Source organism: Sander lucioperca, chromosome 15 (assembly GCF_008315115.2).
Source record: "Sander lucioperca isolate FBNREF2018 chromosome 15, SLUC_FBN_1.2, whole genome shotgun sequence".
NCBI classification, from domain to species: Eukaryota; Metazoa; Chordata; class Actinopteri; order Perciformes; family Percidae; genus Sander; species Sander lucioperca.
This window is the reverse complement of record NC_050187.1, coordinates 32,731,064-32,745,885: the sequence shown is the minus strand read 5'-3', so window position 1 is coordinate 32,745,885 and position 14,822 is coordinate 32,731,064. Positions and strand designations below refer to the sequence as shown.

The following is a 14,822-nucleotide window of genomic DNA, read 5'->3' as shown; positions in this document are numbered from 1 at the left end:
CCTTGCGCGTGCGCAGGAAGCTGATGGCCAGCCTCATGATGGAGGCCTTGTCCAGGTGGGAGCTGGTGCTGTGGGGTAAAGGCAGCTGGTGCGCCAGCTCGTAGAAAACCTCCGTCTCCTTGCTGCGCCGGCAGCGCGCGGCGTCCCGGGACTTCTCCTTACGCCGCTCTGAGCTGCTCCTGCACAGAAAGCACAGACAGGAGGAGAACGGTTACACCTTCAGTTTGGTTTGGGACTAGGGGTGGGAAACAGGTTTGTATGTATTAAAATCGATTCTTTTCCCTTGCATGAATATTTAAAATAATTTTTTTTACCCATGATTTGCCTAATTATTTTCTCTTTATATGGTACCGCTGATGGTGACTACATCATATCCATCTGACCAAAGCAAAAAATGCAGAAAATCCATGTGATGTTCTAGCTTGGCTCCCCCCTCCTACGTACTTCCGCTCAATTTTCATTTTCCTTCAGTACTACGTCTGGGTTTGCGGTATATTCAAATCTTTACCGGTCCAATCAGCGAACAGGGAGTGGCTGAGAACGATGACGTTGAGGTCATGCTCTAGTTTGAGTTGTAGTTCCGTAATGGCGGCGGAGGAAGATGCGAGCGAAACCATTCGGTCCGTTGTGGCAACACTGCCGAATATCCAGAAGTTAAAGCCCGAGCAACAACAATCTCAAGAGTTTTGTTGGTGGCCATGATGTTGTGGCCCTCCTCTCCACGGGGTTCGGGAAAAGTTAGATTTTCCAGCTCGCTCCGTTAGTGGTGAAGGAGTTGGCTAAGGCTAACGCTAGCGATGCTAAGCCGACGTCACGGTGTCACTGCCCGATGTGAGTCGAGTGCAGATGTGAGTCGCGCATGCGTCACTTTGCGACAAGTAGCCTACAAGATGCTAACGGCTTTTTGAGCTAACGCACAGTCTATGAGCTAACGTTAGCAATCAAACAGTCATAGATAGATAAAAAGTTTTTGAAATGACTGCTAGCTAAAAGTTAATCAAACACAACAAAGGCTGTCACTTGAATGGTATTTTGAGCTAACGTTAGCAACCAAACCATCATAGATAGCTACAACGTTTTTGAAATGATTACCATCTTCTGTTATTGTATGTAAAGAGAAACGTTTATTATTTTATAGATTTCACAAACGTCAGTATGACACATTATGCCGTAAATAGTTTAAATCTGAGCATGCGCGACTCACATCTGCACTCGACTCACATCGGGCAGTGACAGTCACAACCAACATTAGTGATTGGTTATGGCAGATCCAGAGTGGCTCTGGGCAGATCCAATAGTTTTAAACTTCAACACAGTACCCGCCTTCAAGGAAGTTAACACTTGTCAATGGAGAGTGGCCAGACTCTCTGGACCAATGAAATGTACCAGAGTGTGGTAGGACCAGGCTAGTGATGTTCTTCTTTACAAATGAAATAAATGTCAGACTGACTGATTGACATGTGATGTCATTCTTCTTAGAAAACTATTAACATAAAACAGTCTAGACCCCAAATATAAGACGACCCCACTTTTTCAGACGTATTTCCAGGAAAAACCCATCTTATATGCGGACCAATACGGTAAAACACAGATTAATCGACAATGAAAAAATTGCCTAAACCAAATGCAGTGGTGTCTGGATTCATAACATCATCTGGAGGCTCCCACAGCCTTCTCCAAGAGCAGCTTCCAGCGCTACTTGAGGTACAGATTTTGCGTTGCTTTGTAATTTAATTGCAATAAACGGATCAAAAGTAAGACGAAATACTGTAACTACATCATAATGGCCATTTGTTAAAAAAAACAGCTCTTCAGCTGTGTGCAACATACTTATTCACAAGTAAAAAAGTAAAGTAAATAGTAAGAATTTAAACAAAGACAGGCGACAAAAACAAGATAAAATGACGCCCGGATAGCTCAGTTGGTAGTGCAGGCGCCCATATATAGAGGTTTACTCCTCGACGCAGCGGGCCTGGGTTCGACTCCGACCTGCGGCCCTTTGCTGCATGTCATTCCCCCCTCTCTCTCCCCTTGCATGTCTTCAGCTGTCCTATCAAAATAAAAGCTGAAAATGGCCAAAAAATAATCTTAAAAAAAAAAAAAAGAGAGTGTGTGTGTGTGTGTGTGTGTGTGTGTGTGTGTGTCGGTGGGGTAATTGCTCACAGCAGTCAGTCAGCTGTGGCAGTTGGGGGCGAGCAGAGGTTACAGCTCTCGGATAGAAGCTGTTTTTCAGTCTGATTTATTATTATTAATATCATTAATCCATCATGAATCGCCATGTGATTCGACAAGCGCCGAGTGTGAACGTCCACAGTTAGTTTCACCAGAGTTCACTCAGAAGTTAAAACACAATAAGCTTTTGAGAATAAATACAGGGAAGTGTTGTGTTCTCTGCAAAGTTATTCTGGAGCCTCCGAGTCACACTGCAACAGTAATTAACCTGCACTTTAGCGAGACATTTGACCCATTCTACTGTATGCCTTTATTTCTGAAAAATACCACAATAAAATATGCCCAAAAGCACATCTTAAAAACACATTTACAAAAGTGAGATATAGAGGGAGATAAGAGATGAACAGCGTCTTAAGATCCTTCTTAAGCCACCATTTCCCTCACTTCCTACATATATTGTATACAAATTTTATTAAATTGTATTGCATTTTAAACTGGGCCTACAATAACGTGCCTTAAGATAGAATACTAAGCTATTGAAATAATAAAGTGTTGGCAGGATTTTATAAATTGTGTTTTAATGGTAAACATCCATGTGGCAGAGTGAATCCTTAGGATGAACTGTATCTGTGGATGGTTAATAATATGTTGGATTCATGTAAAGACTTAACATAGACCTAAACCCAGGGATGACGTAAACCGGTTTAGCTCCTGAGTCTAAATTCACTGGTCCCCCAGTTAAAAAAAAAAGAAAAAGAAAAGAAAAAAGGATTAAATCAATAAGTTCTCCACAAATGCTGTATGGTGCAGAAACACACAGACACTCTATTGGATTAGAAAATAAGGAAAAGATGATCATAATTTTAGATTAAAAGATTTTAGATTGTAAATTGGTGTTTCAGGTAGTTGTCACTTCAGGGTCAGCCCTATGTTCCCACATTTCTAAGAATTTTTTTTTCACTGAAAATTAGGCCCTATGTTCCCACAGCCCTATGTTCCCACATTTCTAAGACATTTTCAAAATTAGGTCTTGTGTTCCTACATTTCCCTTCAATTTCAGCCCAATCCTCCCACAAACATTTTTAGGGTATGTGTTAGGGTTAGGGTTAAGGGGATAACTGGGGATTTCCACCGAATGCGTGTCGGCTCTGTGCTCCGCCGTCCGTCAATACCCACCAGGTCCGGATTTGTTGCGGCTCGGCTGCGGCCATGACTGACAGCTGTAGTCACGAGGAATTCAGGTAGAATAGAACCACAAAACCAACAACAGTTTGTTTCCATCCAGAGGAGTAGAGGGGAAACAACTGTGTGCTGTGTTTTCAAGGTGTAGTGCAAGGAAATATGATCCGCCGTGAGCATGTGTATTTTATTTTGAAAATTAACCAGATGTTTTATTTTGTTCCTGTGCTTGACTTCCTGTCCCGCACTATCTGCCCTGTGCTGAATTGCTGCGGAGCTCTCCAGTGTCTGGCAAAAATAGAAGCTCTGCGTATCTGCTCCGGAGGGCTGCGGACCGACGGAGCTGGGACGGAGTAGGGACGCAGACGTTCTGCAGTCAGTAATACACACATTGACTTTAATGGAAACCTATTGACTCCGCCGCCGTTCCGGAGCGGATCCGCAGACGTTCTGCAGCCGGTGGAAATTGGGGGTAAAATCTGATACAAATTTATGAAAAAGGAAATGTGGGAATATAATTTTGGAAAGAAATCTTAAAAATGTGGAAACTGTTGGAACATAGGACCTAATTTTGAAAACAATCTTAGAAATGTGGGAACATAGGCCTGTGGGAACATAGGGCCTAATTTTCAGGGAAACATAGGGAACATAGGCACGCTCTCGTCACTTCAGTCTGAATCCAGTATAAGGTCAGTATGTCAATATATCAATGATACCTTTTCTAAAGCCACATGTGGCTTGTTCGAACACTGTATCTTACACTATCTTCTTACTGCTGTGGAAATCACTTTCCTCGGTTTCCCTTTGCTCGAATACATTTTACTCAGCAGCCAAACCGCTGTTTTCAAATTAAAAATAACATTCAACCATCCTGACTCAGGTGAGTCACTGCTGTGTGCAGCGTTGAGTGGTTTTGTTTATTTGACTTGTTCCTATCGATTTGGATTGAGCAAAGCCTATTGAGCACAACTTAATTTGAACTTTGCAAACAGAAGGGGATGCTACGTGTTTGGAGCCCAGCCAGGACACACAGAGGGATGCAGACACTAATAGGTTTTATTGGATGGCAATTTCTTTTCAACTTAAACACTTAAAGAGGCGGAATCAAGTATTTATTTTCATTTCCTCAAGTTAATTCAGTTGCTGTTTAAAGAAAAAAAGTTGTTTTGGCCAAAAGGTCACAAGATAAATAATTGATTCCAACAATCGACTGCAATCTTAAAATCTCTCTTTTTATAGCAAAATGCTGTCTACAAACAATGACCTGCAGGATGCCCGAATCATGTCAACAGGCAGAACTCTGGGTAAATTTCCAGAAATATGGTTTTTCTGGCTCTGTGCTCTGAAATGAAATGAGTCAGATTTTGATATCAAAGCTCAAACAGACAGACAGTCCAAAAGTTCAGCCTCTGGTCCAAGAGAGCAGCACAACAACCCATATTAGGACACATAACACGCATGGAGTTTGGCTTCTCTGGGTTCTGTCTAATGCTCACATTTTCACAGTGTATGTCTGCCATTGTTCAACGCATTCTCATGAATGGGTTCGTACGATATAAAGGCTGCCCAATTAATCGCAATTATCAAAATCCCAATATGGACTAGTGCAATATCCAAATCAAATGTAATATTTTCTAAAGGCACAATATGTGTCAAACCATTCTGGATTAAAGGAGAAATTCGGCGCAAAATGATCCTAGGGGTTAATAACATGTGTACCGAGTCGACCGTTCTCTGGGATATGTTTTCATGCTAATCGAATGTGACCAGTTGTAGCTGTCGGGGCACGAGGAAAGTAAAAAGAAATCACTATTTCTATACCACTAACCAGGCTCAAAATAGCACCACACTTACAAAAATATAGTTTATAAAGACAATACCGTTCACATATACATGCGGGCGCCATCTTGGGAAAACAGTCACGACCAGTCGAACAAAGAACACCGTGAGCCAGTAACCATGAACATAGCTCAAGCACGGCGTTCGTTGTTCGACTGGTCGTGACTGTTTTTTAAAGATACCTTTGTAAAAATCTAAATAACTTTTGAGATCATTGTACAGGGTTTAAACAATGTTTCCTATGCTTGTTCAATGAACCATAAACAATTAATGAACATGCACCTGTTGAACGGTCAAAAAGACAATAACAGCTTAAGGGCGGTAGGCAATTAAGGTCACAGTTATAAGAAAATTAGGAAAGTAAAGAGACACTTCTACTGACTCTGAAAAACACTAAAAGAAAGACGCCCAGGGTTCCTGCTAATCTGCGTGAACGTGCCTTAGGCATGGTGCAAGGAAGCATGAGGACAGCAGATGTTGCCAGGGCAATACTTTGCAATGTCCCTACTGTGAGACGCCTAAGCCAGCGCTACAGGGAGACAGGAAGCACAGCTGATCGTACTTGCAGTGGCAGACCACGTGTAACATCACCTGCATAGGATCGGTACATCCGAATATCACACCTGCTGGACAGGTACAGAATGGCATCAACAACCGCAAGAACTGGCCAGCCTGGTGCAGTACATGAGGAGGAGATGCACTGCAGTACTTAATACAGCTGGTGGCCACACCAGATACTTAGGGCTATTTTTGATTTTGACCCCCCCTTGGTTCAGGGACACATTATTCCATTTCTGTTAGTCACATGTCTGTGAAAATTGTTCCGTTTATGTCTTAGTTGTTAAATCTTTTAATGTTCATACAAATATTTGCATATGTTAAGTTTGCTTAAAATATAAAAGCAGTTGAGAGTGACAGGACATTTCTTTTTTTGCTGAGTATATATATGCTATGTTATATTTCATATGGTATTATGCAATTGGGCATTGTGCAATACAGAAGTTATTGACCACAGCATGAGTTAACAGGAAATGTGTAATCATTATCAAAATGAAGTGCAAGACGAGGTGGAGGATGTATTGTGGGTTCTCTTCTGTTCTCCTGTGATTGTGAGGAAAGGTAGGGGGGGTCTTGTGTGAGGTTTATTAGATGTTTATTGGAGCATTGGATGAGATAATGTATGATTATGTTTCTATGTAGGTTAACTGTATGTTTATTGTGTGTTTATGCACGATGTGTCGCCATTTTGTTTCTCTCGAATGCCCAAGATGAATTTCTCCTATAGGAGACAATAAAGGCTTATCTTATCTTAGTCACTACAAAAGAAAAGGAGAGTAGTGCTACAACTACCTATTATTTTCATTGTCTATTCATCTGTCGATCATCTTCTCGATTGTTAGTCTTGTTCTGTCAACAACTCAAAGATATTCAGTTTACTGTCACAGACGAATGAAGAAACCACAAAACATTCACATTTAACAAGCTGGAATCAGAGTATTTATAGCTTATTTTTTCATTAAAAAAATGACTCAAACCGATTAATCGATTATCAAAATAGTTGGCGATTAATTGAATAGTTGAAAACTAATCGATTAATCTTTGCAGCCCTAAACAGAAGTGTCATAATTTTGTACCCGGTCAAGTCAACTCAGTTTGATTATAAATTATAAAGCCCAAAATCACAAATTCCCCCCCCCAAGGGGCACCCGGTCAGGTGAAAACCTTGTATCTCCAAAGATGCATTTTGCAGGAACTAAACAAAGTGTGTAATCTAAATCTTGACCACTGCGCGGTTTTGAAGTTTGGAGCAACAGAGCTACACATTTCCTCAACCCCAGAGTGTAAAATTATATAACTGAAGGAAAAAAAAAATTGTCTGGAATGGGGTTTTCACAGAACATCGCACAACAGCAGTAAGATATATCATCAGCCCCCAGACATTCATGCTGTTGCCGCATTTTCTAGAATGCTATCCAAGAACCTCAGGAGTAACTGAAAGGCAATTTTTCTTTCGACAAGACATAAAACCAAAGACGTGTTAACGGAGCAACAGTTTGTAAGAGTCGCCGCAGGCCTCATGAAGAGTCCCACGAGGAGGATTAACGAGTTTGCATACCACGTTTGAATGAGCCCTATATTTCACAAGGCCCAAAGGAGCATGTTGTGTAAAAACCCTTATCAGCATCTCCCTGAACAAAGAGCTTTTCAACTTTTGATCTGTCTGCAGGCACCGTGTCGATGATAACTTCAAAAAACCACAACAGACGGTGAGGTGTGGCTCCGCTCTGCCGAACTTTAGATGCCCTCCCTCTGTGGTGACAACACGCACTTTATCACAGTGGATCACGTCTGTGCCAAAGCTGCAACATGCAGCCCCAGATTAAACCCAACCGTGCAAACAGAGATCAATTCTGTGGCTGAAACTCAAAACTCACAAAAGATAAGAAAAGAATGAAACAAAAATAAAACAAATGATTGATGAAATGCTGAGCAGTAGGGCTGAACGATTTTTGAAAATAATCTAATTGCGATTTTTTTCCCAAATATTGCGATTGCAATTCGATATTCGATTATTTTTTTAAGCTCTTTGTCTTCTGTATTATTCAACAAAGAATAATAATATAATAATTTATAGTATGAACACACAATTACACAATAGACAGTTAAATAAGTAAAAATATAGTATATATCTATACACACACACAAAAAAGTGTCATTTTTTACAGTGCACAGAGAGGAGCTGCCTCCAGCCCCTCCCCCTCGTGAAGTTGCGTGCTGCCGTGTGCACTTGTTCAGAGAGGCTATCGTTACGTTAGCTAGTTGCTGGTGTTCTTGCCGTGGGATTAACTCTACTAATAAAACCGTTGAAACCCCGCAGCCACGCTGCTGTGAAAGCTCCCCGAACGTCATTTATCAGAGTCTGGTTGTTACCCCTCTCAGTGGCAGCTCCTCCACTCATATCTTTATAATGGAGCTAACCGCTAACCGCTAATCAGAGCTAATCGTTGCCAACCGAGCCTTGAGTTCTGTGTGCCTGTATCCATTAACTGCATGTATAGACTCAAGCCCGAATAAAACCCTTCATTTTATTAAAATGGCTGTAAAAGTTTTAAACTACAACTCAGAGTTGTTTGAATGACAGAAATCAGCTCAAGGTACGGCGTAGCGTTAGCGTGCTAGTTGATGCTTTCTCTGCGGAGTGCAGACTGATTTGCTCTCGCGAGTCATGTGACCAAATCGCAGCCTTTGCGATTAGGAAATCGCGTTTTAACATATCGCGATATTATCGCAAATGCAATTAATCGTTCAGCCCTACTGAGCAGCGTAGGTTTACACACACGTGCACACAGTGTGTCTCATTCAAATGCAATTCTTTTCAATATATCAGAGTTTTTTGCAGATTTCCCCAAGTCAAATTGAAGACTTTTTAAGACCTTTTTAAGACCATTGTGAATTAAATTTAAGAGCTTTATCACAACATCAACTAAGCCCTAAATAAATTTTTTTCAAGCCAAGTATCGCTAAACCTTCACTTCCCCAAAGCTGAAGTTTCATGTCTGTGGTACAATCCGAAAGAAACTCGAGTTAATAATACGAAAGCTGATTGGCTGCAATATAAGTTGCATGTTGGTCTCATTTGTAGTTGTAATACAGCAAAATTAGATTTGGACTAGCGAAAGAAAGAACTACAACACCACGGAATAAAACAAAAAAAGGGAATTTTTTTGGGAAATTGTTGGGTCGCTGTAAAATTAAAGTTTGGTCTAGAGATACTCTTATCTGTAAAGTGTCCTGAGATAACATCTGTTTGATTTGACCCTATAAATAAAATGTTATTGAATTAAATCCAGCCGCACAAAATGTAGCTTGCTGAGCAAAGCTTGTTCACAAGACATCTTGACAGGGAAACCATGCAGCAATAAAAATAAAAAAAAAAACATCTGCTTCACATCAACAACAGCAGTGTTGCTGGTAACAATTGTTCAAATTTTTAAAATCCCTGTTTCCCCTCTGGCTACACTCTAGACCCTAAAGAAACACAGAGACAGAAACCAATCATAATCAAAACATGCAAGCGCACTATTTAAGGAGACGATGGCCTACAATTAACAGGAAAGGCAGAGCACAGAAGCACCATTATCTTATCTTATCGAGTGTATGTTCCATCAGTGCGTCTCCCTGCTCGTCTCTCTGAGGTTTAAACTCATTAACCCCGACCGACCATCACCCAAATCCTCATTACTGAGTCAGCGGACGGCAGAGCAGACAGCCGAGCAGACAGCCGCTGACCGCTTCACTCAATCAAGTCAACTGGAACAGCTAGCTTCAATTGTGTGTGTGTGTGTGTGTGTGTGTGTGTGTGTGTGTGTGTGTGTGTGTGTTTGTGTGTGTAGTGCCACTCTTTGATTGTCTGGGCCCATTGTTGCCGCATGTCCCAGCAGACCGTATCAGGATACGAAACAATGGGAGTCACGGTGCTTCATCAGGGCACCGAGCCTTCTGATGTACTCACTGACCCCTCACTCACGTTCACTCACGTTCTCACGTTCACACACACAGGTAACTTTGCATTTACCCATGTAGTGTACCTACAGTAGGTACAGTGCTGCTGCTTTACTTCAAAATTGTCGTTGCGTCTTTATTTTTCCCTTCATTCTTTCTATTTCATTCCATCCCTTTGTCTTTCCTTCCTTTCCTTACTTAACTAATATGAAAGCAAACGTTTGGGGGGAATTGTCAGCATCATCATTAAAGCTCAAATCTGTAACTTTCCACGTGCTGTTGGCAAATGGCTTTTCAAAAAGATGTCCAAAGTACATCAAAGAAGGCAAAGCATCTGGAATCTCACAGAGCATTGTTATTCACTAAAATGATTGATTTACATTCACTCCTCTGTGACAGTAAACTGAATATCTTTGAGTGGTGGACAGAACAAGACATTTGAGAACGTCATCATTTTCACCGTTTTCTGACATTTTCTAGACCAAACAACTAATCGATTTAGCCAGAAAGAAATCAAAAGATTCATGAATCAACTATGAAAATAATCGTGCGGACCCATGTTTACTGCATGCCCTACTTACTAACGGTTATAACTTAATAACCCACAACTAACTCCCTGTAACAGGGCGAAATACCACGGCATACAACAACTTGTGACATTAATAAGTGTACATTGACAAAATTACACCTCTGAACGGCATGTTTTATGTCCTCCTGACAGAAGAAAGAGCCACTTTAAACCTGTATTAAGACCCAGTAATGAAACAAAAGAAAAGAAAAGAAAAATACCATGACACCACCACAATCTTAAAAAACACTGATACAAATCTTGGTCATACCCCCCAGCATTACTAATGTTGGACAACACTCAGTACAGATGACAGGAAATGACTTAATTTGAACACAAACAAGTTGTATTAGCCTTTACGTAAACCAGATTAAAGAATGGATACCCGAACCAAACCCGTCGGGATCCGACGGTACCCGATGGTCGGCCGGGTTCGGACAGATATTTAGAAATGATGTTCGGGAAATGATGTTCGGGTTCGGGTCAGGCTCGGTCACATCAGCGCGATAAGGCATTGAACATTTTAAATTTAAAAAAGCTTATTATGTAGGTGGGCGCCTGTGTTAACGTGCTTGTTGCCCCGTGTGCACTGATGCGCTCATCTGTTGACATTTCCGAATGCCTTCCTACAGTTGCTTAAATAAAAGTGGGCTTTCCACACAAACAAACGTATCATTAGTATGAGAAAAAAAATGAGATTTTAACTGTCAGGCTCGGGTCGGGCTCGGACATAAATATCTTAATGCCTGTCGGTCTCGGGCCAGGTTCGGTTACTGCTCTGTCGGACGTGGGCCGGGCTCGGACAGAAAAATGCGGCCCAATCCGTATTCTAAACCAGATACTGTATTCGTGAACCTCAACAACTGGAAAGTAAAAAAAAAAAAAAAAAAAGGGTTGCACAATCTGGCTCCATATCTCTGTTTTATTTAGAAGATGTTTTGGCCCTCACATGCCTTCTTAAAAATCCACAATTAACAAATCCAGAGTTGGAGCCAGAGTGTGTAACGCTTTCTTTCTTACTTTCAAATCCACTTCCAGTGATCAGCCCGTCACGACAGCCCTTGGTGTGCGTTCCTTCTCCATTTTGGCCAATCAATAACTCAACATTCTCACAAGAACCTTATTGTATCTGCATTGGATTGTTTTTCTTTTCTTTAGTTTCTAATGGACTAATCTTTAGACTAATGGGTAATAAAAATAATCATAAGTTGGATCTCCTTCCTTTTCACTGTCCTTAGTACAACATCTCTAATCTAGGCCTGTAACAATTATTACATCGTCGTAATTTTATTTTTTTACATAAATCACTGTTTCTTTGTTTAACCGCAATGAATTGCTGACATTAGACCTAAGGGGTTTGACGGTTTATGGTAATTGTCAATCAGGATCCAAATTTTGCACCGACCACCAGCCAAATGCTGGTAGGATGTGCAAGTGGCTGGTAGATTTGCTTCACTCACCAGCCAAAAAACAATGGTTATCTATTGAGTGGCTGGTCAAATTTGAACATTCACTATATGCCATTTGGCTTATGGACAAAAAAAGTTAATTATGGACCCTGATCGCAATTATTTCTGAGACAATTCATTTCACAGCAAAATTTGGAATTGTTACAGCTCTACTCTAATCTGATTACATCTGGGACAGGTGCTGCGGCTTCTAACCAGAACCAGTCTGCGGTTTGTTGGGACACCTTTCTTGGTTTCTTCCCACTGAATCCCCCCCATCAAACCCAGAATCCACAGCCCCTGTAGAGATCGTCTTGTTGATCGGGGCTTGTTGGCGGCACCACACTCCCGGGTCAAACAGTTCTGTGGAAATCGCTCTCATTGGACTTGAGCTCTGTGGACGCCTTTACAAAACAGCCAACCACCCAGAGAACAGTACCTGTTTAGACTTACCCTTTGTTTAGCTTTCCCACTCTTACATTGTGTCTGTTTTCTCTTATTGTGACGCAGTTTGTGACGTCCGACAGAAAGGTGCTGTATAAATAAACTTCACTACAGCGGCACTTTTGGTACAGTGGATGCCGCTCGGTGCTTTTTAGACTCAACAGTCTGACTGCAGAGGGTACTGAGTTCATGCAATCAAGCCATGTGGAAAATACAGAATAGAAACTATCCGAGTTCAGCCAATTACTGTTCCAGTCAGTCATTCAACTCATCCCAATAAGTGTTGGACAATTATCAAACATCCCCCAAAATCACTTGAAAAGGCTTTTTTAAGCTGGATTTATTCTCCCATTTATAACTTTTTATTCCCTTTTTCAGCCAGTCAGGTGGGAGTCTGATGATGTGACATGAAGAATCAGTTCTCTATCTTGTTATTATCACTGGCACAAGACACTTTGATAAGCTTACTGCTGTATGATCAGAAAGTATTTCTTGTTGGGTTTTTAGCTCACTAGCACTCGTGAGATGATGGAAAACGGTTTTATTTTTTACAGTTTACTGAAGCAGCACGGTGGCTCAGTGGTTAGCACTTCTGCCTCACAGCAAGGAGGTACTGGGTTCGAACCTAGGTCGTCCCAGGCCTTTCTGTGTGGAGTTTGCATGTTCTCCCCGTGCTTGCGTGGGTTTCCTCCGGGTGCTCCGGTTTCTTCCCACCATAAAGACATGCATGCAACTAGGACTACAGTTGAAAATTAGCCGACTGGCTAACACTGGCGCATTTACAGAAATGTTGCTTAAAGAACATTGTCCTAATCAAAATAAATACAAGCTAGTGAGCGATCATCACATAACGATTCCATGTTAAGTGTGTATATTTTTTTTATTCCCATAAAAACCTATTTTTTGGTATAAGGGAAAATAGAATAGAAATCAAATGTGAGAAAAAAAATCATAATATTTCATGACAAGTGAGAAGTTAAGGGAAAAAAGCAATACTAATGGAAGAAAAAAATGTAGAAAATAAAATCTAAAGATTTTAAGAAGAAAGTTTTTATATTACCAGAAAATACTTTGAACAGAGTCAACAGAGAAAACAGAGAGTCAACAGAGAAAAACTTTTGAACAGCACCTTCACTTTGTGACTTTTTCAACAACATTATTCACATTAAATCTTCCGGCAACATTTGTGATAGCAGTGTGAAGAAAAACACACCACAAATCTAAAATAGATCTAAACTGGCTTAGATTCCAACTGATGAATAGCAATAAATGTCAGTTCATAAATATCAAAGCCATATTTTATTTTCACTTTTTGACGTTTAAACTGACATGCATGTCGCTCTTTATAGACCTTTTTCACAGCAGACATGTTGACATGTCATAGTAGGAAGCACAGGTATATTTAAAACCTTTAATGATGGCTGCATTCCACTTAGGAGAGGCCCTGGTATTGTGCATGTTGACTCACTGAAATAGCTTACTGGGACACTTGATGGAATTGAGCCATCGTTAAGGTTATCAATTTCAGCTGTACTTTTCCTACTATGACAAGTCAAAATGTCTGCTGTGAAAAAAAAGTCCATACTACATCATCTTTCAGCACCATGGTAGAGCTGCTGCTATGCCCGGCGTTCCATACTAGTCTATATCCTCAACGTTCCACTTCCGGGATTGCTCTGGTGCCGCAGGAAATTCCGCCGGATGCATGTCTTTTCGCCGATGTCCGTTTCTTTCCGCTGTCTTTGTGTTGGCATTTCAAACTCCGGTGGATTTATGAGGACTATGGTTGACTGCTCCTCAGATCTCTGCAGGGTAAATCCAGACAGCTAGCTAGACTATGGGACCAGAGCACATTTTTCTCCCATCCCGGAATGCTGTGTGGACTAGCCAGATCCTCCTACGCTCCGCAGCGTGTGGATGGTCTGGCAAAGTTCCATACAGACGCTACAGGTTGCCTTGTGCGTCGGTATCTGACGCTGCGAGCCACTGACCAAACGTCAGTATGTGACAAATTGGGAATGAGAACGGCTTGGATTTAACCCTGCACGTTAAAAAAATGACCTATGTCCTAAACAAGCGTCAGTATTTGACGCGTTGGGAGTGAGAGTGTGTCAGCGTATGTTCGAATTTATTTCATAAGCTATTAATCTCGGTATTTTTAGTAATTGTGGTTTAAACTTGTGTGTGAAAATGAGCGTTTCTGCACAAAACGTTTAACCTTGAGTGCAAAGTATAGTCTGTAGCACTGTGCTGCAGGTATCTGCTTCTGTTAAACACAAGCAAGCCTGACAGTCAACAAGAATAGGACTGGCAATATTTCTCACGCAAACACACACAGAAGCTTTGAGACGCAACGCTTCAACTGCAGCCAATTTGAGATATGTGACAAGTGCATGCCTGCCTGCCTGTCTGTCACAACAGTGTCTTGTGATGATTAATAATGTCGCGCGCACACACACACACACACACACACACACACACACACACACACACACACACACACACACTTGTCCTTCCTGGATTCATCCTCTGCCCTTTAGCTACATACTAACACATGAAGGCAAACAAACAAGCCGAGGTCAATCATACCACAACCCGAGTCTGTGTCACACCTGACACACCACCCGCTGACCACACACAGAATCAAAACACACACACACACACACACA

General features: G+C 41.3%; 1 protein-coding gene across 1 annotated transcript in view; it reads right to left on the bottom strand.

The window, feature by feature from the left end:
* The window catches only part of epas1b (endothelial PAS domain protein 1b), an 85,076-nt gene that overhangs the window by 43,652 nt on the left and 26,602 nt on the right, over nt 1-14,822 (bottom strand). The window contains exon 2 of the mRNA XM_031316086.1: nt 1-179. This exon is cut by the window's left edge and continues 12 nt beyond it. Coding sequence (XP_031171946.1) covers nt 1-179 — 179 coding nt within the window. The remainder of the gene's footprint in view (nt 180-14,822) is intronic.